The 27,635-nt window shown below is 39.0% G+C and overlaps 2 protein-coding genes across 16 annotated transcripts in view; both read right to left on the reverse strand.

Annotated features, from left to right (window-relative positions):
• CCNT2 (cyclin T2) overlaps window positions 1–9,675 on the reverse strand; it is a 28,634-nt gene extending 18,959 nt beyond the window's left edge. For 3 of the 4 annotated variants that reach the window (XR_011324279.1, XM_069780821.1, XM_069780820.1), the window contains exons 1-3: window positions 9,458–9,675; window positions 8,532–8,613; window positions 599–727 (exon numbers count right to left, since the gene is read on the reverse strand). Coding sequence is in view for 2 of the 4 variants with exons in the window: in XM_069780821.1 (XP_069636922.1) it covers window positions 599–727; window positions 8,532–8,613; window positions 9,458–9,666 (420 nt within the window). In the remaining 2 variants the exon portion in view is untranslated. Of the gene's footprint in view, window positions 1–598; window positions 728–5,048; window positions 8,482–8,531; window positions 8,614–9,457 lie in introns of those variants that run through there. The other variant, XM_009918335.2, reaches the window with a different exon arrangement.
• A 4,309-nt stretch (window positions 9,676–13,984) lies between these two features.
• The window catches only part of ACMSD (aminocarboxymuconate semialdehyde decarboxylase), a 47,572-nt gene continuing 33,921 nt past the window's right edge, over window positions 13,985–27,635 (reverse strand). For 7 of the 12 annotated variants that reach the window (XM_069780830.1, XM_069780827.1, XM_069780826.1 and 4 more), the window contains 7 exons: window positions 25,990–26,039; window positions 24,482–24,718; window positions 22,120–22,213; window positions 20,477–20,572; window positions 19,846–20,018; window positions 14,997–15,095; window positions 13,985–14,762 (listed from right to left, as the gene is read on the reverse strand). In XM_069780830.1, the coding sequence (XP_069636931.1) occupies window positions 14,700–14,762; window positions 14,997–15,095; window positions 19,846–20,018; window positions 20,477–20,572; window positions 22,120–22,213; window positions 24,482–24,718; window positions 25,990–26,039 (812 nt within the window). In that variant the 3' untranslated portion in view covers window positions 13,985–14,699. The remainder of the gene's footprint in view (window positions 14,763–14,996; window positions 15,096–19,845; window positions 20,019–20,476; window positions 20,573–22,119; window positions 22,214–24,481; window positions 24,719–25,989; window positions 26,040–27,635) is intronic. The other 5 variants (XM_069780834.1, XM_069780833.1, XM_069780835.1 and 2 more) reach the window with 1 other exon arrangement.

A 27,635-nucleotide genomic window follows, 5' to 3' on the forward strand; every position in this document is an offset into this window, starting at 1 on the left:
GTCAGCTGAGGTCCAGCAGGGTATAACTAGCTCAGCCTGACCTTCAAGCAGAACAACTCTGGCGCATTTCCACCACGCTTCCTCATATGTTTGGTTTCAGGAAGACTCATCTCAGGAAAGAAAATGTGAACGATAAAGCAGAAGCTGTACAAGCTTTGGCAAATGAAAGGAAGACCAATGTATCACAGAAGGCAGCAGCTGACAACTGTATCGCATCCTTTAAAACAGAATGTAGACAACAGTGCAGTGAGCCTCTGGCTGAGAGAGGAACACAGTGTCCTGAACTCCTCTCTGCGCAAACTGTGTGACTTATGGAATCACACATGAAACCTCTTATTTAATATCTAGCCTAGTCTTCCACTATACGTGTAGAAGTCTTAAAAATAATGCAAGTTCAAGACGAAGCAATCTCTCTAAGTTTCATAACGCAAATATTTCAGTCTTTAATAAGTTACATTAAGTAATACAAAAGACTTAAATGGTATAAAAACAAAAGTTTTTTCTAGTTTGCAGACAGCAATAATCCAGTCAAGACAATGTAACAGATCATTAGATGAAGTGTCATCTGATTATCTTTAAAACCATGACTTCCACCTACATCACTCTTTGTATCCAGTTGTGGCTCTTGAGGATGAAGACAGGCATGTGCTACTTTAATAACATGTTCAAGTTTCCGTGGCTGTTCTTCCACTTTTGCAGCCAAAAACAATGCCGTAGGAGATATTATCTGAAGAAGAAAAACATATGTATTTTTTAACTTTTTACAAGTAGGACTTGAATTTTTATGGAGAGTCTAAAGTGGTAATTAGAAAAGGTTTAAGAAGTTGGATTTGTTTGTGGGTTTTTTTTTAACAGTTCTGAAATCATGCAAGGTAACAAAAATAACTACTCATGTTTTATTTTATAACTGATGTAATCCTCTCAGCAGCACAGGGAAAGAGTAGCATAAATGCTAAATTACATTTGTGACTAAGATGTCTAAGGTCAAACTAATTCTAGTTCAACATAAAAAGAATAGATTTGGCCCAGAAGATTTAGTCGCACTAGAACAGGCTGTTTCAAGTTGAATATACTTCATGAGAAAGTTCATCCAATTTCTTGCACAGTAGTGAGCCATTACACCATCTTTTCAGTAAAAGTCAAACCAGCTGATCACAACTTCTGCTAGCATTCGATTCTCCTGAAGAGCAAGAAACTTTGCAGAGAACTTTATGGAAAACAGCTTGTTATATAAAAATAGGCTGTATAAGTAAAACCTTACATCCAGCAGTATTTGGTGAACAAAGCACAAAGATTCACAAAAAAGCAGTTACATCAAGTCTGAGTAAAGACTACAAGATGTTTAGAGTTGAAAATTTTCATAAAACTCTAGGTGTCATAAGCTGGCAGCAAAGCACCCATTCACAGTTCATTCAGTATCACCTAGGAGTTAGCCATGACGCAGGGTTGTGATGCCTAGTTATTAGCTAAAATGACTGATGTATCTATATACAGAGCATGGCTAACCATAAAAGACTTAAAAGAACCAGGGTCCTCTTTGTATGCAAAAGTTGACCATGTTAGACAGGAATTAAAACGACAGTAGAAATCTTCATGTAGACATGAGCAGATTAAATTGGTTAAAATTAAGACAGTATAAAGCATTTATTCAGAGATTGAAAGAGTTGTTTGTTGAGTATTTAATTAATGCATTGTGCAAGCAGCACAGGTATTGGATTTCTCATTCAATGTGCAAGTAGAATGAGACTGAATGAACTGAATAGCAGCTGTACCTCCCCCCTAAAGTGAGGTTTGCTTTTTTTTTTTTGGTCAGCAAGCAGACCTTTGTTATGCCAGAATGAAACATTTGGTGTAAAAATTCACAATATATGGAAAACTGCAATGAACTGATTAGAATTTAACATTTAAGCAATTACCCATTACATTTCAGGAACTTTCAAGTGTACTGAGGGAGTACTTTTTGCCTCCTTAAATCACTTCGAAATGTCCCCTTAGATCTGAAGTAAATCTTTTAAGTTGGCAGACTTGAGGAAAACTGAGACCCTGGGAAGGTGATACCCCTTGATGCACAGAAGCATGCTATGAAGAAATCTAGTATTCTAAAAAAACCCAAACCACCCAAAACAAGTCACAGAGAGAAAATTCTTCCACAACAGAGAAAAAAGAAACGACTTTCTTTTTAAGAAGTTTGTAGCTCAAGCCTTACAAATGCATGAAATGAAAACCTGAAGTCAGGTGTTGCTGAACCACGCTGTATTAACACTGTCATTCAAGACTTCTGATGATTTTTGAGAAGTTCCTACCCACATCACTTGAATGATTTGAAATTCTGGAAGAAACTCCCTTTGCTAAGGACATACTACTTGAAATATGTCTCACTTAAGCTGGGAGAGAAACTTTTAAGTACTAAATGTGAAGGAAAGACTTTCTGGAGTTCAGAAAGCTAGAGTACCAACAGCTTTGAAGTGCCAGATATACAGTAGCATGCACGTGTATAACCCAACATACACATGCCATATAAAGATATTCTACAGAGCAGACAAACTGTGCTCCTGTCCAGTAATGCACAAACCCAGGCAAACCTCTCTCGTCTACACTTGTTTCACCCATATAATCCCTGCGGTAATGTCTCCCCAGTGTGCTTCAAGGATTTAGGGTAGGCGTAACTGAGAAAGGTGTTTAAGGCTAGCACCTTGTACACCAGGGCCAGCCTAAGAGGAAGGATTACATTCTCAGACATAATCCTGAGCTTTTGGGAAAAGCCAGATTAGCAGACAGGGCCAGGAAGCCAGAGAAACATGACCAACAGAGAAGAAAGGAAATCAGGAATGTTGAAGAATCTACAGAGTTATGAAGAAACAAGTTTGACGAGACATTGGACAGAAATGAGGAGGTATTAATGAGCACACCAGAGAGACTAGAACTGGTTCAATTTTTTTTTTTTTTTTTTTTACTCAGGAAAAAGGATACAATGAGGTAGACCATGATGGACTGAAAACTAAGACTCAACATAGTGAAGTCAGTGAGGAAGGAAAGTTAAGTCATGAAGTTTATGGAATCAGAAATAGAATGGATGATGGGAAGAAGCTTTAATAGAAAGTAAGTAGAAGATCTTTTCCATCTCCCCAGGATCACACAATTTTTATTGTTTTAATTTAAAACAAACCAAACAGCTGTTGGGTCAGTAACCTGTAGCAGTGCCTTACTGCTGGGCTGAAGAAGAACAAAAGCAACTGCACTGTGAGCAATGAAGTGTTGCTCCCTGCTGCTCTCCCCTTTTTTCTAGCCTTACCACCCCCACCAAGCATCACACACTTATCCCCAAGCACCTGCATCCAGGCCTTACAGTTTTTCTAGCTTTGTGTACAAGTTCAATCCAAATATATCCTAACACAAGGTCTCTTCCTACACAGACTGTGGGTATAGTTACACATACATGGAATTTTCACAGTTTACCATTCTGAAAAAATCAACTTCCAACAATTACCGTGAGTAAAAATATTTACATTTCACAGAGCCATTCTTCGAACCAAGTCACCAATAACTGCACAATTAAATAATGAGAACACTCTCACTCACTATTATTTGATGTTTGACTGCACTGAAGTTTTATTTCATTCCAAAAAAGCACCTTCTTCATCAGGCTGACTTCAGGATATTTTCTAACTTACCAAAACAGATCAGTTCTAGCCGAGAACTCTCCATACAATTCCTGACCTCCAAGACCTCACATAAACCACAGTTCTGGAGGCTGATTTAAGTCAAACTGATTAACTGGCATTTAACTCTGGTGCATCAGAAATCTACGTACACCCCAATTATCTATGTCCTTAAAACAGAAGTGTTGGCTTCCAGCCAAAGAATTTCAGGTCTTGGTTCTCATTCCCAGTTTAGAGTAGGTCAGTATTTTTGTCTCCCTTGGTATTTATTCAGGAAAATAGACATCCTAATAAAATTTCAGACTTGGCATGCATACAGTCTTCAGTGAAGATGACACACCCTGCTAAGCGTGTAACTGGCAAAGTTACTCAAACACTTTCATTCATTTCCAATTCTCAAAAATGACAGAAAAAGCAAAGTAGAACAAAAAAGCAAAATTAAAGACAGACTTGACAAATCTGTAAGTTTCCTATATATAAACATCTTCATTTGACATAAACCAAAATAAAGTTATCTACCATGCACCCAAAATATTCTTTAAGACTTCAAAAAATTTCTTCAGAAGAACACACGTGATTTATGAAATTAAATCCCTTTTTTGTACTAGCTGAGAAACTCAGAAGCCAAGTCCCACTGAAATAGAAAAACCAAACCGTAAGAGCCTTATTATGACAGTCCAAGAGCGTTATACAGCAAGTTTTATTGGTAAATGTGGTACAAGTCCTTTTTCACTAAAAAGTACAAGACATATTGTAAAAACAGTGTTGCTACAATGAAGGCATTTGGAATAATCTCAGAATACAGCTGCAGCATGCACATTGTTCCCTGAGAACTCCCTCTCCCTTTTAATGCCAATATTTGTATGTTCTTAGACCTGATACAAAATAGCTTAAGACATTAAGTGGTCCCAGTCTATGACAGAGGTTTTTCAAGTGCAAACACAAAGAGTTGCAAGGTTTTTTTTATTATACCCAGGAGCTCACATTACATAAAAATCAGCAAATACGATAAATTGCAAGATTAAAAACAGAACTGAAGTGGTCCAGAACAGCCTTGCTAAAGCTTGGTGCATATTACGAAAGTTTTAAGAACTTTGCACAACTGCAGAGTCAACTGTTCAATACTGCAATTTGGACAGGGCACAAGAGACAGGAAGGGAATACAGAGGGATGGGAAACAAAAAAACCCCTCCACACAACTCGCCTACCTTGCGCTTCAGAGAAAAAATTCCTCCTGCAGCCTTCTTTAGGCACGTCATTAAGTTCCACTGCATGTCACACAAAAAACCCTTGACATCATCAAGTATATTTTCAACTGGTTGTTTGGTATTACACATGGCATTTCTAAGGATTACATTTTAAAATACAGCTACCGTTTGGATGCCTTACCTCTCATTTCCAGCATACCAAGGATTTTTCCCCCTTCTCTGTTCTTCAAATCACTGTGTACTAAAGAATAAGCCTCTAAAAGAGGTATTTGCTATATAACAATATCAAACACACTAAGTACTACAGAAACAGTATTTCCAGAAGAACTTTAATTTTCAAGATATTTTAAAGTGTAACAGTCAGGCTAGCATTTCCTATAAAAAGCCAGCAAGCTCCCTCCCCACCCCAATATTAGCACTGACTAACTTTATACTCAGCAAACCAAAGTTACTATGCCCTGGTCAACAGTAACATAAAAAGAATAATTTGTACTACTGCTGAGGGGATTCATAGTAGTTCCTGAAATGTCATTTGCATAGCTAGGGAAAATTAGTAGCCAGGGCATCCAATTCAGCTTACCAGAATTGGTAAAGCAAGTTTCGACCCTATTACTGAGGCATAGCAACCTTGCAAAGTCTTAACCTGCTTTGATTGCAACATCAAACCCCCAACACATTCTTCACTGCAACTAAAAGTATGTACTTCGTGGATAATCCATAGCAATTCAAAAGTGACTTGCTAGCCCACAGTAAATTCACAAAAAAAAGGGATATTTGGTCATTAGAGCAATAAATGCAATACATTCCAAACGAACCAAGACTATATTAACTGGTATGTGCCACCCCTGTGGCTCTACAGATTGAAGATACTGTTGGGAATTCTGTTCCCTATTTGCAGTTGACTCAAAATCTTGAAAGCCTGTAAAACTGTTTAGCAGTAACTTACATTGAAGAAAAAAAAAAAAGAATTAAGACAACAACTATTCATTAAATGAGCTTCCACTTGAAGACCTGTTTATTAACAATTAAGTACATGTGACTTATATGTAAGACATACACATGTATTTGTATAGCCCAGCAATTATACGTGACAATAAATATGCAAGTGGTTATTACTTGGCTAAAAAAATTAACCTACCAATAACGCAAGAAAACAAAGGCTACATTTTTTCAGCTGGAGATCATAAGGCATTCTGACTAATGGCCATCTAATTTTCTAGCCCCAGCCTTCAGATTCCTTCTTGCCATGGATAAACATCACTACATCCACACAACAAAAAAAATATACCATATACTGTGGAAAATTTTAGCTAGGTCTTTGCTTCAAGGCTGCCAGGACTTTACTATTTAATTTCTAAGGGTTAGTTTCTTTTTGAAGTGGATGAATATTGTTACATTTCTTAGCTTGCCAAGTACTCTGGAGATTTGATATTAAGTATTTATTACAGCCCTTGGCTTTTGCTTTCTCTACAGAGAACCCACCAGATGGTTTGGGAGTATTTTAAAAGTGACTCACATTCACTTTGAGATCACCCCTTTTACCCAATAGGAAAATAAGTAAGAAAATGCATTTGCCTATCAGTACACACACAAAGCTGCTGTCTGGCCTTACGCTCATTAAGAACTACAGAAAGTAATTCAGCAGGAATCAATATTACTGACTGCTCACTTGCAGTGCACTTGCCTTTGACTTCTATTTGTATAGTGTTACCTGAGAATCAATTTAACAATACACTTTCCCCCTCCTGTAACAGTCGCAGTTTCCATGGCGTTCAGCAGCTTACTTGCAAATTTTAAGATTCATAAATATAACTTAAGGCATAGCTTTCATAACAAGGGCACTATATATCCAAATACTACTGTGCTTCCAGTTCCAAGCGACCGGCATTTTCCACTGTCTGGTGAAAACCCAAACACAGCAGCTAAAGCTTCTTGCTACCTCAATCTATCCTAGATTACCAGATGACAGTACAAACAGTAATCTAGCAGATGATAACACAAACCCCAGCTACAGCAGCTCTACACAGAGTGACCTCTCCATTCCAAGCAGCTCTGCCTAGTTTATCCAGCCCGCAAGTCACCCACAGTCACAGAAAACTTGGGATGCCTCACCAGCTCCTCTTCCACTGGCTACAGATTACTGCTACATGGGCAGGTATGCAGAGGGGAGAAAGATGGAGCAACTGTTTCACTGCCTTCACTCGATATATTACAGGAACACTTTCACAGGGCATATTCCACCACAAAGCCTGCTGGAACTTGATTCTCATGTGTGCTGTTCTTGCTCTAGAACTAGAAAACTGTTTTAGGGAAGTACATTTTGATGTATATGTATATCCATCCATTCAATACACAGCTAGCTATCACTACATAAACAAAACCTACAGTATAAATTTCTTCCAGGCTTATGCACACTTAGCTCAGGTTGTATGGAAACTCTTGGCTTTTATTACATAACGACCTGTAACACCGCAGTTTTGGTAACAAGCTTGCTGGAAGTTTGAATTCACCTCAGATTTTGCACAAAAATACTTAAATACACTTCTGAAGTGTACCTACAAACTAATACTTATTTCCTGCTGAACAAACACCAAATAAGCTGTCCATTTGCTCAGCCAACAATGATAAACAAATTCATGCCAGACGAAAGAGTTGGCTAACGCTGTAACTCACTGTGTACCTGCCCAAATTTCAGACAGTGCAAGGTTTGCAAGATTGTGCCCCTTGGCAGACCAAGGTCTGCTCTGGTCTAGACCATATCACCTGTCACACTGTCTCACTCCGTTTCTCATGAAAAGCCAAGATCTGAGAAAACTCATCCTCACCACTTAGTGATGTACCACCATAGTTATTAACTGTTCTTGCAAAGTTAGTAAAAAATACTGATGAAAAGTACTTCCCCCCCCTTTAAAAAACAAGACTACCTAGAATATTACATGATTATTTTTCTAACTACTGCATCCAATACTGGACATAAAAAAAAAAGTCTTGAAATTTTCAAGTTGGTATCTCAGGTTCCATACCTGTTACAAAATCCCTCAATTACAGGTAGTATTTTTACTGAAGAATTCAGTTCTTCATAACACATTCTGTATTCAGATTCAGCATATTCAGTTCATTAGTAAAAACAGTAGAGCTGGCGTTTTCTCATCAGATTTAGGGATTTTTCTTATCTAATATGACTTATCATCATACTGTTTAAGACTAGACTAGTTAAATGAATTTACACTGCTTTTTGAGAACAGATACATAATCCATATGGATGCACACATAACCACATTATAATTGTCAGACACACCATGCTAGCACTACCACTGAATTCATTAAGAAAAATGTGTGTTCCTACACATCAGCCTTTCAAACTACAGCACATAAGCACTAGCCAGATTCAGAACATCTAAATGCATTCTTCACACACCCAAAATGTATTTGCTGATGGTGCCTATTTTTTTTTTATTTCGATGGCAGAAGATAAACATCTAATTGCCACTAGTTAAAATAATTCAAAGTTGAAAAGAAGCATCATTATTGCTTCTAAACCATTGATAAGAAGCTAGGATTCCTATAAACGCACCAAACTTTACAATCCAGCAGAGCAATGTAACACTTAGCCAGACTGCCAAAATTATGGGCATATTATTACCGCATATAAAATCATACTTACATTTCGATTAAATTTTGTGAAGGAATGATGCATATAAAACCTGTGCATGTAAACAATTGCAGTGTTTATCGTAAGCTGAGATCTGGAAGACTAAATTAAGGAAACACTACATATTAAGAAAATTGTTTACAAGAACTGAAAGCAAGGCGCCTTCTATATCAATCATTGCTTTCAACACACTGTCTTCGGCCGAAAATGAATGAAGGACGTGACACTTCAGAACTTAGCTGCTATTAACGCATCCCTAACCGACACTGACACGCATCTTCCCCATCTGTTTCGCAGACAATGTGGAGATTCCTACACCGGACCAGCCACATCTCACCCGCTGAACGAAAACTCCTCAATGGGCGACATACACCGAAATACCGCCTCAAAGTGCTTTTGTTTTGTTCCGATTCAACTATTTCAGGCGGGGATCCGAGGCTTTCGCCTTACTCCCATTTCTCGCCTTTTTTTAAAATCAGATCAAAGCACGGCTAACGAGGAGACGCCCGCCTGACGGAAAACGAGTCCGCAAGCAGCAGGGACCGACTTTAGGAGTGTCTGAGCCCGCCGCTGCCGAGGGGCCGGGTGGCGGACGCCAGCCGCCCGGCCGCGCAGCCCGAGCGCCCGCCGCCCGCGGCTCCCTCACACGCCGACAAAGGACGGACGCCGAGCGGGGGCTCCGCCAGGCTCCTCCTCCCATTCTGTGCCTCAGGGACACAGCTCCATCCCACGAGAGCGCCGTTCGCCGGCTGCCGAGGGAGCGGGAAGAGTCCCGGGGAGGGTTCCCTCACAGGGCTGGGGGGGGGGGGGGGGAGGTGCGTGTGTGAGGGCGCTCCCGCCGCCCCGCCACAGCCGGCCCGCCGCCCGCCCCGGCCCCTCGCCTCTCCCTCAGCCCGGCCCGCCGCCCCCTCCACCCCCCCCAGGCCCCGCTCGGATACACGTTGAGGCGCTGGCCCATATCTTGAATGAGGTTGGCCGCCTGCTGCCGGTACGAGAGCTCCTTGTCGGCCTCCACGCCGCAGCGCCGCGAGGGCGTGTTCTCCAGCTGCTCGCGGCTGAAGAACCAGCGCGACGCCGTCGAGGAGCCGCCGCCGCCCCGCGCCGAAGAGCCCGCGCCTGAGCCCGCCGCCGCCGCCGCCGCCGCCATGACACTTCCTCCCCCTCCCTCCGCGGCCCCGCCCGCCGGCGGCGGCAGCAGCAGCTGCAGCGCCGCGCCCGGCCCCGCCCCTCCCCGCCCTCCACGGCGCCTCTCGCGAGAACGGCTGGCCCGGCGCGCCGCCCGCCCGCCCGCCCGCCTACCCTCCTATGTGCCCCCGACCATAGAGTCTGGCGGCGGCGCAGCAAGAGCGGCCGCGCGGGGATGGGAGGGGGAGGGTCACGTGGCCCGCCGGGCGGCAGCGGGCGGCAGCGGGCGGCCATCGCTCCCGCGGCACGTGACGTGGGCGGCGGAGGCTGCTTCTGGAATACGGAAGCGGCGGCCTCCGCGGCCCCTCTTCACTGGCTGGCCGCCGGCGCTGATTGGCTGCGGCGCGGAGGGCCGGTGACGGGGCGTGGATAAGCCCTTCCCTCGCGCGCGGCAGGCGGGGTTGCGTGAGGCGTCTCTCGCGCCGCCTCCTCCCCCACCCCTTTTCTCCTCAGAGGAGCGGTTTCCCGCCTGGGCTGGGTTTGCGGGAGAAGCTGTCAGTAAACGCCGCGCTTCGGAAAAATAGCGGGCAAACCGAGGGGTTTGGGGGTTTGGGAGTTTTGGTTTGGGTTTTTTCTGAGAGTCCCTCGTAGCGGGTTGCGGCTGCCCCGTGACCGGCCTCTAGAGAGCAGCCGCTCGCTCCTCCTGAGGTTTGAAACCTCGCCGGCTTCTCCCGCAGCCCGTCTTGAGCCGCGTTGCCTGTTGCAGTCTGGTAATTTCAGTAGTAACAAGCGAGCGGTTTGGTTTAGGGTCGCGGAACGTTTGCGTGGTTTTTGGAAAGGGTAGAACCCAGGATCTCTTCGGAAGAGGGAGCGGCCGGCAGGTCACGGTTTTGTGGCCCTGTCCCAGCTCTCTGGAGCAGCTTTTTCCAGAACTGGAGCCGGTGTGGGGAACAGCTCCGGCCATCCTCTGGGGTACTGTCTCTGGTTGTAGTCCTGTCTTCATGGACTGTTAGTGTTCAGCTGAGAAGATTGATGGGTTGAGACAAATAGCGCCTTACCTCTCTCAAAACTTCCTTGTTTCATTAAAGACTCATAGGTCGTTTCAACCTCAGTTAGTTCAAGTGATCCCTTTTATTGCCTTGCGCCTAGTGCATAGCGGCACGAACAAGGGGGCAGAACCTGCTGCATGCAGATGGGAGTATGCAGCCGGGGTGGGAGAGGATAACTTTAACTTAAGGACCTTTGACAGAGAAAAGAGTTACCCCTCCTGAAGATGCAGGCTATGATGTGTGATCTAGTTCTGAAACTGGCCAATGGTTCTTAGGATTTAGCACCCCCTTCCTCCTTGAAACTGAGAGCGTCTTAACCTCCTAGCTTGAATGCTGCTGGTTGCGTGACATCCGTTAACTCTCAGGCTTTCAGTGAAGATTTAAGCTCTACTCCCAAAAGAGCGAGCCTTAAGTATTATCTGTAGGGGATAGCAACTGAGTTAGGATGACAAGCTAGAGCCAGGCCTGCGGAGCTTAGCTGGGGGGGGCCTCACGTCACCGATGTGCCATGTGCTACCCAGAAAGCATGGTCCTCCCACACTCGGCTGCCTTTCTGATTCTTGCAGATTTGAAAAAAGTTGAATGGGGGCACCAGAATAAAAGAACATCTCTTTTAAGGGCTAAAACATGTGGAAATGCTAATAGATTGTTGTGTTGGAAAGAGTAAAGAACTGGGAATGGAGGCTCTGGAGGAAAGGTGGAAAGGTCTTTAATATATTTGAAGTCACTCATTCTGCAAGAAAAATGTCAGGATTGTGAAAGGCATGCTTTGCCTGTAATTTTCTTCCTGGTACTGGTGGTTGCAAACATCTAGGCAAGGCGTTCCACTCTTTAGTGGCAGAAACACTTAGGAATCGCACAGTGATCCCTGCATCTCAAATGTATGGTGTATAAGATAATCACACCTATATAAGAAATAACTAACTTTGACAGGTAGTATTTCTCAGGAATTCTGTGCCAAAAAGACAGAATTAAAGCTGTCCAGCGATACTTTGTGTCCTTCCAGATTAATAGCTCCAGCAAGTCAATTATTCTCCAGTACCTGAAGAAGATGTGTATGCTGACATTGTATCGAACAGGAACTTGTCTGAACCTCTCCCATGTTACACTTCAGCTACCTTTAAGAATTAAGATTGCTTTCTAAACTTTTTGTCCGTTCCTATTTCACCCTTAAGTAATAATATGCTACCAAAAGTGACTCTTACGTGGCTATCATTAAGCCTCAAACTCATTCCCAGGTGAACCCAGGTGCCTACATGGTAAAGTGCTGGAATGAAACATCCGAACTTGTGTCTCTTATTGCTTCGGGGTAAGGAAATGAGCCTTCTGTCTTCCCTTCAGGAAAATTCATAGCCCTCCTAAATTTCCTTACATCTCAAGCACAGTCTATTCAGCAATTCCATTTAAATCTATTTTAACACCTGCTATAATGCAGTGTGGAGCTAGTTCTCACTGGGCACTCCGTATTCAGTTACTGATTTTCAGCAGTAGCTTGAGACTATGGATTCAGGGTTCAAAGGGTACGAAAAGGTACTTGTCTTTATTTAAAGTTCTGATCATCATGGATCAAAATGAGAGCTCCAAGCATTCTTCTCATGTTTAGTATATGCCACTAGCACCCTACAGTGGTTTTGTTCACTTAAAATTACGTTACAACTAGTTCTTTTACAACTTCAGTGCAAATTTTATACAAGCAGTTATAGTTCCATAACTAGACTCAACAGAATACTAATGAAATATACAGACGTATAATGCAGCATGGAGAGACATGGATTACTTGCCTGATCTTCCCAATTGTAAATCATCTTTAAGATTTTTGCAAGTGCAGAGGAAATTTAACTACAAAGACTTCTGTTGTAATTAGGAGCTGATCTTTGCTCCTTCATATTTTTGTGCCTTTAACAATCTTAAAGTGCAATGTTTTACCTCATTGTTTAAATCATTGTGTACAACTCATGGAGTCTGGGTGTTCAATGTACATTTTTCATTCCTTCAATAATTGGTGGAAGAGTATTGAGAATGTTCTCATCTGACTGTGATTAGAATTTTACATTAGCTTTGTTAATGAAAGAAGAGGAAAATGTAGGGAAGATTATATATATCCCTGTCTTAAAACTCTTAACACATCGAGAATAAGTAGAATATCATTAAATAATGACAGTGCATAATGAATATGATTTATGCAGGGTATGCACATTAATTAATTGCCATGCAGAGTGCTGCAATCACCCATTCAGTCACAGGTTAAGGCAATTAAATACTGTTCTTGCTATTGGAGACGTTCCAGACCTCGGTCCTCAAAGATGTAACATTGCATTCTCACTAACTTAACCAGTTTCATTCATAAAAAAAATTGAAGGATTAATCCAATTAAATATATTGGAGGAATCACAATGTATTTTCCTTTTAAATCCATTTAAACATCTGTGAAAATCAAATATGCTGAAGGAATAGAATATTATATGAGAATGAAGTTGCCTTCTACTTTGAAATTTAATTAAAACAATCTGGTTGAAAATTTGTACCTTTAAGTAGCCCAATGCTTGCATGTAGGTATTGAAATAGAAAAGGTCAACAGAAGTCTTGCAAACCTGAGCACAATAAATATTGTTAAAGCGATTTTATCTAGGTCCTCTTTTCCTCTTACATGAAAACCTGATACTCCCAGGGCCTAAACCTGTGAGCTGCCGTCTACTTCAGGTTCTGATGTCCAGTAGTCTTTTACGGAATATATTTGGAGAAGCAATATAGTAAAGATCCAAATACAATAGCTAGGAAAACATATAATTAAACTGCACAAATGACTTTTTGGGGTTTTTTTGGTTTTTTTTTTTTGACACTGTAAAGAAGGACAAAGCCTTCTTTGTAGTCCAACAGAGGCTGGTATCAGCAGGAACTGCTGATGTTCAACATCCTTCAGGTTCAGCCTGTGACATAAGGACAGTTACGGACACAGCTGCAAAACCAAATTCTGTCTAATACTATTTTTTTCCTGGAGTGTTCTAAGACTAAACAGAAGAACACGTAGCCAAATGATCCCATGAGAATGGAGACTGTAAGTGCTCACCAGCATTTTTCTGACTCGTATAAAATCCTCTCAGGAGGAGGGTGCCTATGCACGCACCGGATAATCATGAAAACCCATTTCAATCGATAGTCTATAAAGTAAGCCATCTTTCCGTTCCTGTACCAGGACTCAAACTAGATAGAGCATTAACATCTCAACATTTAAAGTAGCCAACCTTGCTTTTAGGAAGGCTTTTTCAAGGAATAGAACATTAAACCACAGTGTTGCTAAACACTAGTATTTATTTTGACAGTGACACTGACACACAAAGTAATACCCACACAAATACATTATTTCTGCACCTACAACCATATTGCTAAATTGTTTCTGATGAATAAATTGTCAGTGGTGTAGGAGGCAGCTAAAAAGTACAAGTCCCCACATAGACCTTTTTCATCCTATCACAACATTTGCAGAGTGTCAGTGCATATCTTTGCAGTGCTGATCTGAAGTGTGGTATGCTGCAATTTCAGTCAGTGGATAAAGGCAAATGTTGCCTTTTATTGGGCATCAACAAAATTCTGTTTAAATTCTGTTTTAAGATTCTTTTAAATTCTGTTTACTGGGCATAACAAAGACTGAAATGTAATGGATAAAAGTCACCATTTTCTCAGTTCTTTCTTCCTGGGAATCAAGTCCTAATAAAATGACTTTGATTATCATTCAGAGATTCTTATTACAAATGCAAAAGATGAAATCTTTCCTTTTTTATGAAAGCAGGGATTTCAGAATTCTTTAAAGACAACCTAAATCCTCAAATGCACAGAAATACCTGTGCATACTAATTTCCAGTACTCTTGCTTTTGTTTTGGAAATAACAGTAGACTGTAATATACTTGTCAAATTTATTTTTCATCTTCATAATTACACATGCAAATAGAAGTATCCCTAAGGATTCAGCGTTATTTCTGAAGTTTGGTCTCTTTAATATCTTCATAATTATTCAAATTGTTTTCTGCTAAGACCCAAAAATTCCAGAGCATTTCCAGCCTTGAGTTTATCCTGTAAAAACAAAACACATACATATTTTTGCGTGTGCTTAACTCGTATTTTACTCAAATGCTTTTACTTGTGCTTTAAAATGAACCACTGCAAAGAGACTAAAGGGCTTCTTCCAGTCTACAGAAATCAGTGTACTACACTGATTTTTCATTGTTTTATCTCTGGTCTAAAACTGGAGGCTTAAGAAGGAGGGACACCCCCCACCCCCCCACCCCCCAAGTATAAAGATCATACCTTCAGTTTACTGTCAAAATCTTCCATTGAATCAATCAATTTTCCAGGTTCCAGTTCCCCAAGTGGAAAAGGGTAATCTGTCCCCAAAATGACTTTGTCCTGGTAATAAAAAAACATGTTGTACATTTTGTAGTAACATTAAACAATATAGTTGCATGTGCTTTCTGGAATTTATAATAAACCACAGGAAATTAGATGTATATATTGGACTGATTAATTACAAAAGTGAATACGAAGATAATCTTTGGGTTCCAACTTTCATTAGGAAAAAAACCAAACTTGAAAACAATGACTCGAGTTTACTGGGCGAATTTAAGTTTGAAAAAAGTACAGGTTATTTATTGGTTTTGTGTTTGGTGTATTTTTATTCTGATACGCAGAAAGTTCAAAATGCAAATCCCAGGCCCATGGGAATGAGTGTATAGTGCTCAGGTGAATACAACACAAATGGTAATTTGCTACTCATATTGATTTTCTGTACTGTGGTGCTGGTTTGAAATGTAACAAAAAGGCATCTATTGTTCCCCTACACTACTCGTACTGCTTCTGCAAGTAATTTGCCTAAAATGCAATGATTAATCTTTGTTAAGTGTTGCCATAATTAAGTGGGCAATAAAGGGTACACATAATTCTTCCTTTTGTTTCTTGACTTTTTGGTTCTTTTTCATGTTCTTTGCATGCTCTGCGCTGCTGTGTGCTGCCCAAAAAGAGTATGAGAGTTTTCGACACATTTCTTTAAGAATTTCAGGAAGTTCTCCACCAAACTCAGAAAAGATGCTTGGATTTGGATTCTTGAATTTGAAATTCTTGACTACATACACTCACAGAGACACACAAAAACTTGAAATTATATATGTGTGAGAAGAATGTGTAATAAAAAATACAAAACAATCAATATTATCTTTTGTGTGACACTTTAAAAGCTGTAATAATTGCAATGTGATAATACTTAAAACATGGTACAATGTAGAATTACTACAAACATTTAAATTTTAAAGAAGTATTTTCTTTAATTTAATTTAACTAGTATTCAGCTTCAGATAACAGAACCAAAATCTCATTTACAAAATTTCAAATATATTTTTGCAAGTCTATAATTTTTTTTAAATGTCATTGTCTTTAACTGGGATTGGATATTAGCTGTGCATTTGAAACATGTATCTGAGAATGAGTGACAAGATATGATTTGTTTCTGAAAGCAAGTCAGTGAAAAGAAAATTCAATAAAAATCTGTATGCATCATTCCTGTTACCAGACATGAAAAGAAATAGGCAGATCCTCAATAGGTCCACTTTGTTATAGGTTCATTTTCACACTGGAATGATATTTCCCCATTTAATCTGCCTTGGAGAGTGCATACTGCCAACTCTCTTGATTTTATCAAAAGTCTATTTTCCTTTAAGCTTCCTCTCCTGGAGACATGAATATTTGAAAACCACAGTTTTCATTAAAAATATATGTTTTTAAATGTCTCATGAATTTGAAGTCAAGCCCGTGAATTTGGGGCACTTGTTATAATATTTGAACTCGGTTACCAATACTGAAATAGGATGAAGAAAACATAATTCAGTTATTTTATGAAATGATGCATTTTTCTTATTTGTCAAATGCTTTTTTTATTTTTATTTTTTTACCTCCAGTAGATGTCACCCAAGAGTCTCTGAAAGAACCTATACAAAACCTTGCTCGGAATCCAAACAGAAGATATTCTATTGTTCTGTCCTATATTGTTGTGTTACAATTTATTAAAGAAGTCTTGCCATAAGATTAGAATAGGAGAATTTATACCCCGCTGTCTACTAAATCAAGTTCTGAGTGTAGATTAAACAAAACACATTTGGATGTGTGTACTTCTAAGCAGCTAAATACATTATTTATAATAATCAACCTGATACCAAGATATTTTCTTCAAATATGAAAAACAAATGTATGCCATATACTGCCCCTCCCCCCCCCCAATAAACATACTAGCTTTATATGAGAAAATAGATTTCTAACTAAAGGAGAAGGAAACCCAGTATTTGCCCAGCTGTTTATTAGTCAAGGTTAAGTAAGCCAGGAAGGTTTGTACATTCTTGTTTACATCTCCTATACACCAAACCAGAAGGAAATTCCACACCCTCATTGGAATAATAAATATATTATTTCAATTATATTTTTCTTTTCCTCTAACTTAAAGTGTTTCACAGCTAATCGTGATCTATTCATTAGCAATAAAATTAAGAGCTGTAAATTAATAAGAAAAATTTAGAAGCAGCATTATTGCCCTGCTACTAGTGATATTATGCTATTCATTTATACTCCCTGAACTTCAGTTTTGTACCCATCTATAAAATGGGAATTGCAATACCTGCCCTGAGCAACCAGGCTCAGAGAAGTCTCTGCAGATAAATAATACTCTTAGCATAATAGATGTATTATTATATTGTTCCCAAGTATATCAACAAAGTCAGTTTTCCCTAGGGGGCTTATAGTTTGATACCTTAATTAGTGCATCTCTCCTTTTAGAAAGGTACATATGGCTAATGATTAACCTCAGTGGACCCTTCTACTCAGCAGAACTTTTGTTTGCAGTAATAGAGACCTGAATCTTAAAATGAATCTCAAAGAGCATCAAGCATGAATTTGTTCTCTAATGTTAGCAAAAATTGTATCTATCTGCCTTGAATCCCACCTTCTTTCCTACTATGAGGATACATCTCAAAAAAAGGCCAGATTGCTACAGCCAGTTCAGCTCCAGCGTCTGGCCAGAGCGGTTTTACCTTTGGGTGATGGCTCTTGAGGAATCACCATGGGGAAGTTTTTGCAGAGATACACTGAATCATTTAATCCCCTGTCAACCCTGTTCTTCACTTTTTATAGCCTGTGTCATTAGGGATTTTGTGCTTATTTATATTCGCTTCATGCTACCTCATCATGGGGGGAGCGAAGGACTGCAGCAATTTTGCAGTCTTACAAAATTCTTTCTCAGAAATGTGTACTTCTGCTTCCTTTAACTGGGATAGGCTCCAATTAACCTGCACCCAAAACTAAGAAGGGATGAAGTTAAATATACATGACTCATCCCAGCTGTCACTGGATTTTAATATTCATAAGTTCAAAGCCAACACATTACATTCTGGTGCCAGGTAATGGCTGTTCCCTAAGGACCTGAAGCCATTTCTAAGCACATCTTTACACACATTGATGCCCTTCCTGCACAGCTCTTAGCGATACTCTGGAGAGCTGTCCTATTTCAAATCCTCAGCTTATAAAGTTACAGTGTCATCCTCAAGACCCAATGGCATTGTTTTTAGCCCAGCATTTATTCATCTTATATGTGTTATTCTGCCAACACACGACTGCACTGAAAACACTGAGATATTTGGTGTTTTTTTTAAGCATTTGACTCATGGAATGGTATTACGTGAGAATATCAACTTTCACTGGAAAAAGAGGGAAATTTTTAATCTTCATGGTTATAAAGTCTGAAAATGTGATGTGAATGTTTTTTCAAGGATAAGATGCCTTAGACTATGAAAAAGAGAAAGAAAATGTACTAGTCCCCCCTCCCCCCACCCCACCCCAGCTCTCCTGAGTATTAAAAACATTTAAGTTTTTGGGATCTGGCTCATGACTTTTCAGCAGTGGGGTTCCACCTGATGTCACATTGCTTGAGCTCAAAACACTCAGAGGAGAATTAAAGAAGTCACCAACATCCCACGCAGTACACTGGTCAAATTCATGGCGTTAAGAAACTTAATTTCAGAAGTCTGTTGAGAAAATAAACACGACACCAGAGAGGCTACTGCTGAGTGACTTAGATTATCAAATTACAATCCATAACCTCCTCAAACAACTAAATTTCACGTTGCAAAGACTAATCATGATTAGTACAGATTTATTGCAGTAACCTGTTCAGACTGTTAAAGGTGGAAATGGGACATCAACAGTATCTTTTCTGTAGAGAGAAAGAAAACATTTGGCTTAGCTGTCTTTGTGAACTTGGGTCACACAAAAGGCCCTGATGACAGCAACAGCCCCGCATGTGAGAAGGTACTATATGAGCCTAGAAACTAATGTACAGGAAACAGGAGCACAGTTGTTGAGACAAGAAAGTCAATGTCGGAGCTTGCATTTCTGCTTTTGACATCTGGTACGCATCTCCCTGCTAGCTGTAGAAACTCCATGAGGTCCAGAGATCAAGACACAAGTACAGGTCTCTTGTTGATTTGTAGTGATCAATTGGAAGTTGGCATGAGTGATGCCATCTTCGACCCCTTCCTGAGCATTTACTAATGAGAAGGAATTACATGAATGTTTTTGGATTTTTGTGTCTCATGCTGTACCCGATTTAAACAGGTTGCTAAACTACAAAGATTTCTTTACTCTCTACGCTAACAATTGAAATATTTTTGCAAACCCATGATGTTTAATGTGCTCTCCAGGGTCCTCACAAAAACTTTCTTTATTATTGACTTTTTTTTCTGCCTGTAACTTCCCAAGTGCAAATACAATTTGATTTCTTCAAGTATACACTTGAATTTGAAAATTAAGCCATTTGAAAACAAGGCTCCAAATGAAGCAGTTTTTGCTTGCAGTCCCATCCTTAACAACCTTACACAAGGAACCAGCCTCACTGAACTAAGGTTCACAGTGCATCATTTCCTGGATTAAAACCACTATTTCAGTAACTCCATATAGTAAAAACATTACCAACATAGCACAAGCTCATCAGTTTATAATAGCTCAGGTTCTGATTTTACAAGGTGAATATGCTGTCTTCTTCCTGCTTTCTTCTCCTTTTTCCTATTTCATAGAGAACTAAATAAAGAATGACTCACCTGCTTCTGGAAGCATTAAAACTCACCTCTCCTATTACACTTGTTAGCAGCCTTAGTGCACCACGATCATGGACAAGAGAGTCTGTGTAAAATGAACCAAGGTATTTTCTTGGATCCACCTTATTATCCACCGCACACAAATCAGGGCGCATGTTGAATCCATGGGAGATTCGCCCCACTGTGTACGGAAAAGCTCCACCTGCAAGAAGAAATTTTTGGTAACAGAAGCTAAAAATATGCAGGAGGAGAAAAAGCCACATTATCAACAGAGATCCGTAAGTTTTACTGTCAGCTATTTACAAAGTGCTCTGCACCAGCAATTTTTTATTCCTTCCCCTTCATTAGCTTCTTTCTCTGTTTTCCCCACTTTTTCACTATTGCGATGCCCAAATTCCTCCTGCTGCTTTCCTCAAACCATCTCCTGTTTCCCCTTCCTCCTTGTTTCCCTTAAAGGCTATTGTAACTGTTCAAACACTGGCTGAAACAGGCTAAGGAGTGTTCATACAAGCAGCCTACCTGGCAGACTATCTTCTTTGGGGTAACAGTACTCAGCGGGTGACAGGCTTAAAGTGGTAACCCTATTAGCTGACATACCAGAAAATACAGTTGTACCATGCTCAACTAAAGAACAGGTGTTTCACGTGGTATATTACTTACCTCCATGCGCAAAGCAAACTTTCAGCTTAGGAAATTTTTCAAAAATTCCTCCCATAATCATGGAGCAAATGGCTATGGTTGTTTCTGCTGGCATGCCTAAGAACAAAAAAAGCTTTATTGTGTGAGAGTTTTATTTTCCTATTTGAGTTTTAAATGTTATCTTCATTTTCTTCAATTAGCCCTGAGCCTACTGAAAAAATAATAGTTACAGAGCAGCTGCCAAACATTACACTTTATTTCTATTAGAGGAACACGGAGCTGAACAGTAATTAACTGAAATGAGGACATAGGACTGGAAGCTAAGATCTTCTGAATTCTAAGCCCAGTTTTTATCCTACACCACTATGGCAGCTGACAGGCAGGTTGGGTATGAACTGCAAGCTTGATTCCTCAGTTATCCTAGCTCAAAGACAAGTCTGGAATACACCAGGTTCTCTTCTCACCTGTGCTTCTGTGTTTCTTTTGTGTGGAAAGTGGGGCAGATATATTGGTGGATATGCCAACACAGATTTGGGGTTTAGTTATGACATGGTGCTAGTTCCTACAGTTGAGAAATAACCTATCTCTCTTTGCCACTGGGTAACTTGGATGCCCAGTGTTAGGAACATTAACAGCAATTTAGGTTCCTACATCAGGCCTCAGTTTCTGAGCCCACCTAACATATTTAGAATATCATGCCATTTAGGCGCCTAACTTCTGACATCCAGCTTGAAATTAGGAATTGAGTTCCCCTCACCTATGGAGGAAACAATACCTATCCAGCTCAAAAGATTGTATTTCATTAATGTTTTACCATGCACTCAGATGAAAAGCCTTATTAGGCTTAGTAGGAAAATCTTTTAATTATACTTTGTTAAGTAAATGCAGTAATTTTAGCCTCTTTTAAAATCTGTGTGGTTGAGCCTGCTCTGATTAAGATTAATTGATATTAAGATAATACACTGGTGATTGGGACACTAAAATTTTCCAGTGTATACTGTGTATGTTTTTCAGAACACCTCTATTGGAGGCAGTGCAAAACCATGCAAATCAAAACAATGCAAAACAGAATAAGTGGGGGTGGAATCAGGTCTAAACATTCCTAGGTAGCAGTATAACCTACCTCCTCTCCTGTTAGTCAATGTTGTTCTGATTTGCCTAGCAGATGGGGAAAAAACCAGAAACTAGATAATTCCTTACATCTATGGGGAGCTTTCAAAGTAGATCTTGTTTCAGCTATAGTTGATGTGAACTTAGATTTATTTCCTCTCTGATCAAACTATTTATAGGAAATAATCCAAGAAATTCTAGGAAGTAATGTTTGGGTTTGCCTACTCTTTCATTTACTCAGGTTATTTCTGAGGAGCTGATTTCAGAGACAAGTCACTTTTCCCTAGTCATCTGCTCTTTGTATTTAGGACAAAAGAGAATACCAGATTCTGTTGCTAGTCTGAATAATTTTAATTCTAGGTATTTAAAAGTTAGACAAACTATACAAGCTTAAAAACAAATGACTGCTGAATTTACACAAGAGATTTAATCGTAGTTCTTGATTAAAAAAAAAGATTGATAGAAAACTCATGTAGTACCTTTGCAACAATCTTCTGGGCATAACCCAGTGACAGTTCATAAATGTAGGTTAAGCAAAGCAAATATACACTCACCTATTAGCCATGGAAACCAATATTTGGACATCCTTCCATCTATCTGCATGTCCCAGGGATGCACAAAGAGACAGCAATTTAATTGTTCAGCAGCCTGCAGCAAAAAGAAAAAAAATCTATATCTTAAGTAATCATACCAAAATGCATCTTAGTTCTTAACCACACTTTAAAGATTACCTGCAAAACTGTACTAAGCATTAGTACGAGTAATGAGAATAAGCCCAGAAGTAAGAACTATAAGCAATAGTTGGTTATATTTACTTCTCTGGGCCATATCCAGAAGTCCTCAATCAGTTTCAAAGTTGTTTTTGAGCCTACAGGATTGGAAACACTGATGATAATATCTTTTTAATGAGCCAAGTGTTCCTCAGATTAATGCAGTACAAAAATGCTTCAGCTGTGTTTGTCAGCCATCCAGCAGTACAAAACTCAGCTTAAACTAGCATTGTTTTGGTTTCATTACACATACGAGGATGAACTCTCATACTATTTTATAGAACCATTTTAGGACTGTTTTACAGAATTGTTCCAGCTGCATTCAGGAATTTTCATTGCTGTTGCACTACATTTGTCCCCTTTGGCCCTCTGCCTAGCTTAAAAAAAAGTTAAAACTATTCCTAATCTACCCTAAGAGTTCAAAATAGAGCTGTATTCTGATCAACAATCCATCTCCACTCAAGTATACCAATATCTCCAAAACTACTGACATCTTTGGAAAGGAAAACAGAGGAACAATATAGGAAGCTGATTCTGACTGAGTAATTTAACTATGTGCTTAAATTTAAATATATCGTTATCAGAGTCATTCATATGCTTAACCAGGATTCCACAGCTTCGTTTTGTCAGATGTATTTCTGGACCTCCCCTTGTTGCTAAGGAGATTATCACACATTTGAAAAATTTGCGTTTATTTACCCATACATGCATAAATAAAGCTGCAACTTTTGGATTGTAGGGAGCAATTGCCATCTACATTTGTAAACTAAAAATAGCAATTCAATAACTGGCTTGGTAGATTGATAAAATTCATTATCAAATATGGCTTAATTTCACAATCTTTCTTATCCAGCGATGCTTCTAGAAGTGATGGAGGTAACTTCCTACATGTGTTAAACATAAGCTGAAGAATGTACAGTATAAGAGAGATCCCAGTACAAGAGAGGCATCTCAGTACATGGAGCTACTGGAGAGACTCCAAAGATGATGAAGGGACTGGAGCATCTCTCCTATAAGGAAATGCTGAGAGAGCTGGGACTGTTTAGCCCCGAGAAGAGAAGGTTCAGTGGTGGATCTCACCAATGTATATAAATACCTGAAGGGAGGGTGTAAAGAAGGTGGAGCCAGGCACCTTTCTGTGGTGCCCTGTGACAGGACCAGAGGCAATGGGTATAAACTGAAACACAGCAAGTTCCCTCTGAACATCAGGAAACACTTGTTTACTGTGAGGGTGACGGAGCCCTGGCACAGGTTGCCCAGAGAGTTTGTGGAGTTTCCATCCTTGGAGATATTCAAAAGCCATCTGGGCATGGTCCTGGGCATCTCGCTCTAGGAGTAGGGCATTGGACCCGATGACCTCCAGACGTCCCTTCCAACCTCAGCCATGCTGCGATTCTGTGAATGCCTGCATCTCCAAGAGTGGAAGCTGATAACTGACTGTATATGACCATAAAAACAAATACTCCAGATGCTGCGCTAACAGAATTCTTGAAGAAACTGAGCATTCTGAAAAATAACCTCTATGGATCAATTTCAAGCTGACAGCTAAAATAACCTGTGAAACAGATACAGAATGTACATTGATTAAACCCCACAATTTAGACAAATGACCATCCTCATCTGGACCTAAGGCTATTTAAGAAATGCAATCTATAAATTCATTTTATAATCAATACATTCGGTTTGGAACTTTTGGTCCAATTTGTGTAATTCTGTACGGTATTTTGCCTCTATGGGGATCTCTGAAAATCTCAGGGAGTTTTATCAATTATCTCAATAGGATTGGATACAGTAACTTGAACCTAAAAGCAAACAGTGCAGAAATGCTTTATTTGATACTGCACTTATCCTCACAAACCAAGAAGGCAACTCTACAGTGAGAACTCATATCATAAAAAGATTTTGTTATTCATTATTATAAAGTATGTTTCAGAATGTTTTACATTGTATTATTGTCATTATATCCTATAATGAATTATCATGTATAATTAAAGCTGGATCTCTCTCATCACTAAGCAGATTAGAAAGCTCAATTGTTTTAATTTATCTATAAATTTAGCTGATGACTGAGTATGCCCCAAGATATTTGTCGACAGAATTCCATACCATAGAATTCCCCAAAATAAGGAAAGAAACATTTACTCACAGCATAAATATCATACAGTTCTGGTGCATTCAGGTCCCATTCATTGATATGGGATCCTATTTGTACTCCAGGAAATCCAAGTTCATTCACGCAGCGATGCATTTCTTTCACAGCCAGGTCTGGAGCTTGCAAAGGTAACGTACCCAAGCCGATAAACCTCTTGGGGTACTTTTTTACTGTAGCAGCTAAGTCATTATTTAATATCTGGGCTAGATCTAAAGTATCCTGAGGTTTGGCCTGGTAAGATATTAAGCAGAATCATACATTAAAATATAGTTCTCAAATGTTATCACCTTTGGAAGATACTGGATAAATGTCACTGCAAACAATTCAGAGACAGATTTTGAACTAAAATTTACTTTACAGTTCTGAATAGCTGGAAGCCAGTAGAGCTAAATTCTGCCTCGCTTTAAAACCTCTGGGTGCAGTTCTGCTTCTTATCTTGAATATTTTATCAAGTGATGTTGCCTTTACTGCTCAGGATGAGTGTAATAAATCCCAGGTTGCTGATGCACTTAAGTGTCTGGTCTTTTGTGTAAACCAGTCCTCTGTTTTTGTTTATGCCAATGCAAAAGCCTCAGCATATACTTTTTAAACACAGCAATGAATATTTACTCTCCTATTATTGGAGTTGAAGAGGTAAAAATAAGAAATGTGAGATGCTGGAGCATGAGAATTCTACCGAGAAAACTTGAGCATACCTCCCTAACATTTAGAAGGAGATAACAGTCATAATTCTAATAAGGGAACTGCAATATCCACACAGTTTCCCGTTTTCCCCCCTAATACATATTTAATGGAAAATATTCCCATAAATTCTGAAGATCAGTGGTACTACTTATATGTGGGCTTAACACAATGATTTTTAATGTAGCATATCTGTTTACTTGTAACAATTTGACTTATTACGCATAGCTAAATAGTCAAATTGAGAATGTATTTAGAACAGCATTTTGCTATGATTTATCTTCTCAGACTGTTTTTATTTCTTTGATGCATTCAGGATCACTATGCAGGGAACATATTAATTTAAATTTGCTACTGAATTTTAAGATTTGAAGCATTCTAGGTTAATGAGTCCCAAACCACATTTAAAAGAAAGTGGGATACGACCACAAATATATCTTTTACTTCTTTTTTTCATGAGAAATGCTGATTAATGTCTAGCTTTCATGGAATCTGTACATGTATGTCTACCTGCTAACCATGAATTCATGCTGTGTAAATTCTCTCTCCCTGTTTCCATCTACCCCCATAAGGTCCCCAGAAGAAATTCTGTTGTTATCTCATTCTTTGTTACTGAGTGTACTCCAGCGTGGAGCTTTGCCAGGACACCCTGCTGGCTCTTCAGGACTATTTTTTTGTCTTTTGTTTTTCACAGCAGAACAACTCCCCATTTACTTCAGTGCTCTAATGACTACTTCAATCACCTAATTTATAGGAGGATGCATGCATTTTTAAAAAATTTCATAACATATGAATTACAAAACATGCTAGTAGGAACATACCCAGTAGCTGAACATTACAGGGACTGTAGAAAGGACTTGGACTGTGACTCCTGAGTAAGAAAAAGCAGTTATTAATGTTTCCTTTTTTTTGGTAAAATGTTAAATAAGAAAGCACTTTTGTTTGAAAGGTAGAAGGTAAAAGCTTTAATGGTAAGGAATGACTTAAATGACTTAAAAGTGACATGGATAAAATCTTTTTTTTTTGCTAATTAAGGATTATGGTAATAAAACTTGTAGTGTATCAGTTTATTAGGATTAGAATATTTTTACTAAGTAGAAAGAAAAATAAGACTTTGTACTCAGATTATTTGTGAAACTAAGTATTTTGATTTTAGAATTACTTGGTACATATGTGTACAATTAATTAAAACAGCAATCTAATGTTACTCTCACATAAATGAATGTGTCGTTACACCAACAGAATACACTAACTTAAGTTTACTTTGGGGTCACCTTTATCATATATATTTAATAAATAAATATGTAAATCAGCTTAAAGATAAACAATGTTATGTTAACAATGGTTGTTAAACAATGTTTTCCTAGGTGTTCCCCAAAGCTATATTGTGTTAGGTTTCATTCATCCTGTGTCTGGACTACTGAGGTTGTAAGTATAAGAAAATCTGTTTTTAGAAATAACTTTGGTGTTAGCAATAAAGTCCATTAAGTCTATGTTGTTTGGTTTCTGTTCAAACACAAATCTATATCATAACTTTGTGCGTGACAGGTTACAGGAAGGAACACAACCAACCTAGCAGATTAACAACAGAAGAAACAATAAACAGTAATTAGGACTTCACTAAATAGTTACATGCAAAACTATTTTTTTTTAAAATTTCAGTTCTGATTGTAATATTTATGCATATATTTTGTCATGTTTTAAAAAAAATTAACTTGGTTATTAGTAATGAAATGCAAAAGATGGCAGAAAAAAACCTAGGAGAATTTCTTCTAAGACAATGACTTTGCCAAAGCAGTTGAATGTTTAACAAAATGATTTATCCTCCTTCTCAGTATTTTAAGTAGGATACAAGATGGGAAGCTGACTCAGGCACCTCTCTTACAAGAGTTCTCTTACAAGATCTGATTAATATTATGTACAGCAGCAATGGTGTGGGGTTAAGGATTTGGTCTACAAAATTACACGTATACTGAAGTACAGCCTAAGTTGTATTATCCATCAATATGCTACCAGACACTTGATTAGCATGTTTGAGAACATTCACCACATCTTCCACAATAAGCATTGTATCTGGTTTCAATCCATTTTTACACTTCTGAGCAAATTTAACATAAACCTTAAAGGTAGATTTCCAAGCTGAACTTTCCTAGACACTAGCTTTAGGAAGAAGAAGAATCAGCACAGAAAAACCTCTACTTCATACCCTCTTTACAGAGGGTTTTACAGAGCAGAAAATAATAAGAAAAGGCAGTTAGGATTAACTGAAGGATTTTCTCCAACAAAATTGTGATGATTTGTATCATAGAACTCTGATGTTAATTACCTTTACAGCTTGTTTTATTGAGTTACCTTGACAGCTTGTTTTATTGAGTGGATCAAGACACAGGTTTATATACCAAATAGACCTAGGACATATAAGAATTAATTTAGTCTCTTTGGTATACTGGCTACTATTTCTTATTAC

Source organism: Haliaeetus albicilla, chromosome 4 (genome assembly GCF_947461875.1).
Source record: "Haliaeetus albicilla chromosome 4, bHalAlb1.1, whole genome shotgun sequence".
Taxonomy (NCBI): Eukaryota; Metazoa; Chordata; class Aves; order Accipitriformes; family Accipitridae; genus Haliaeetus; species Haliaeetus albicilla.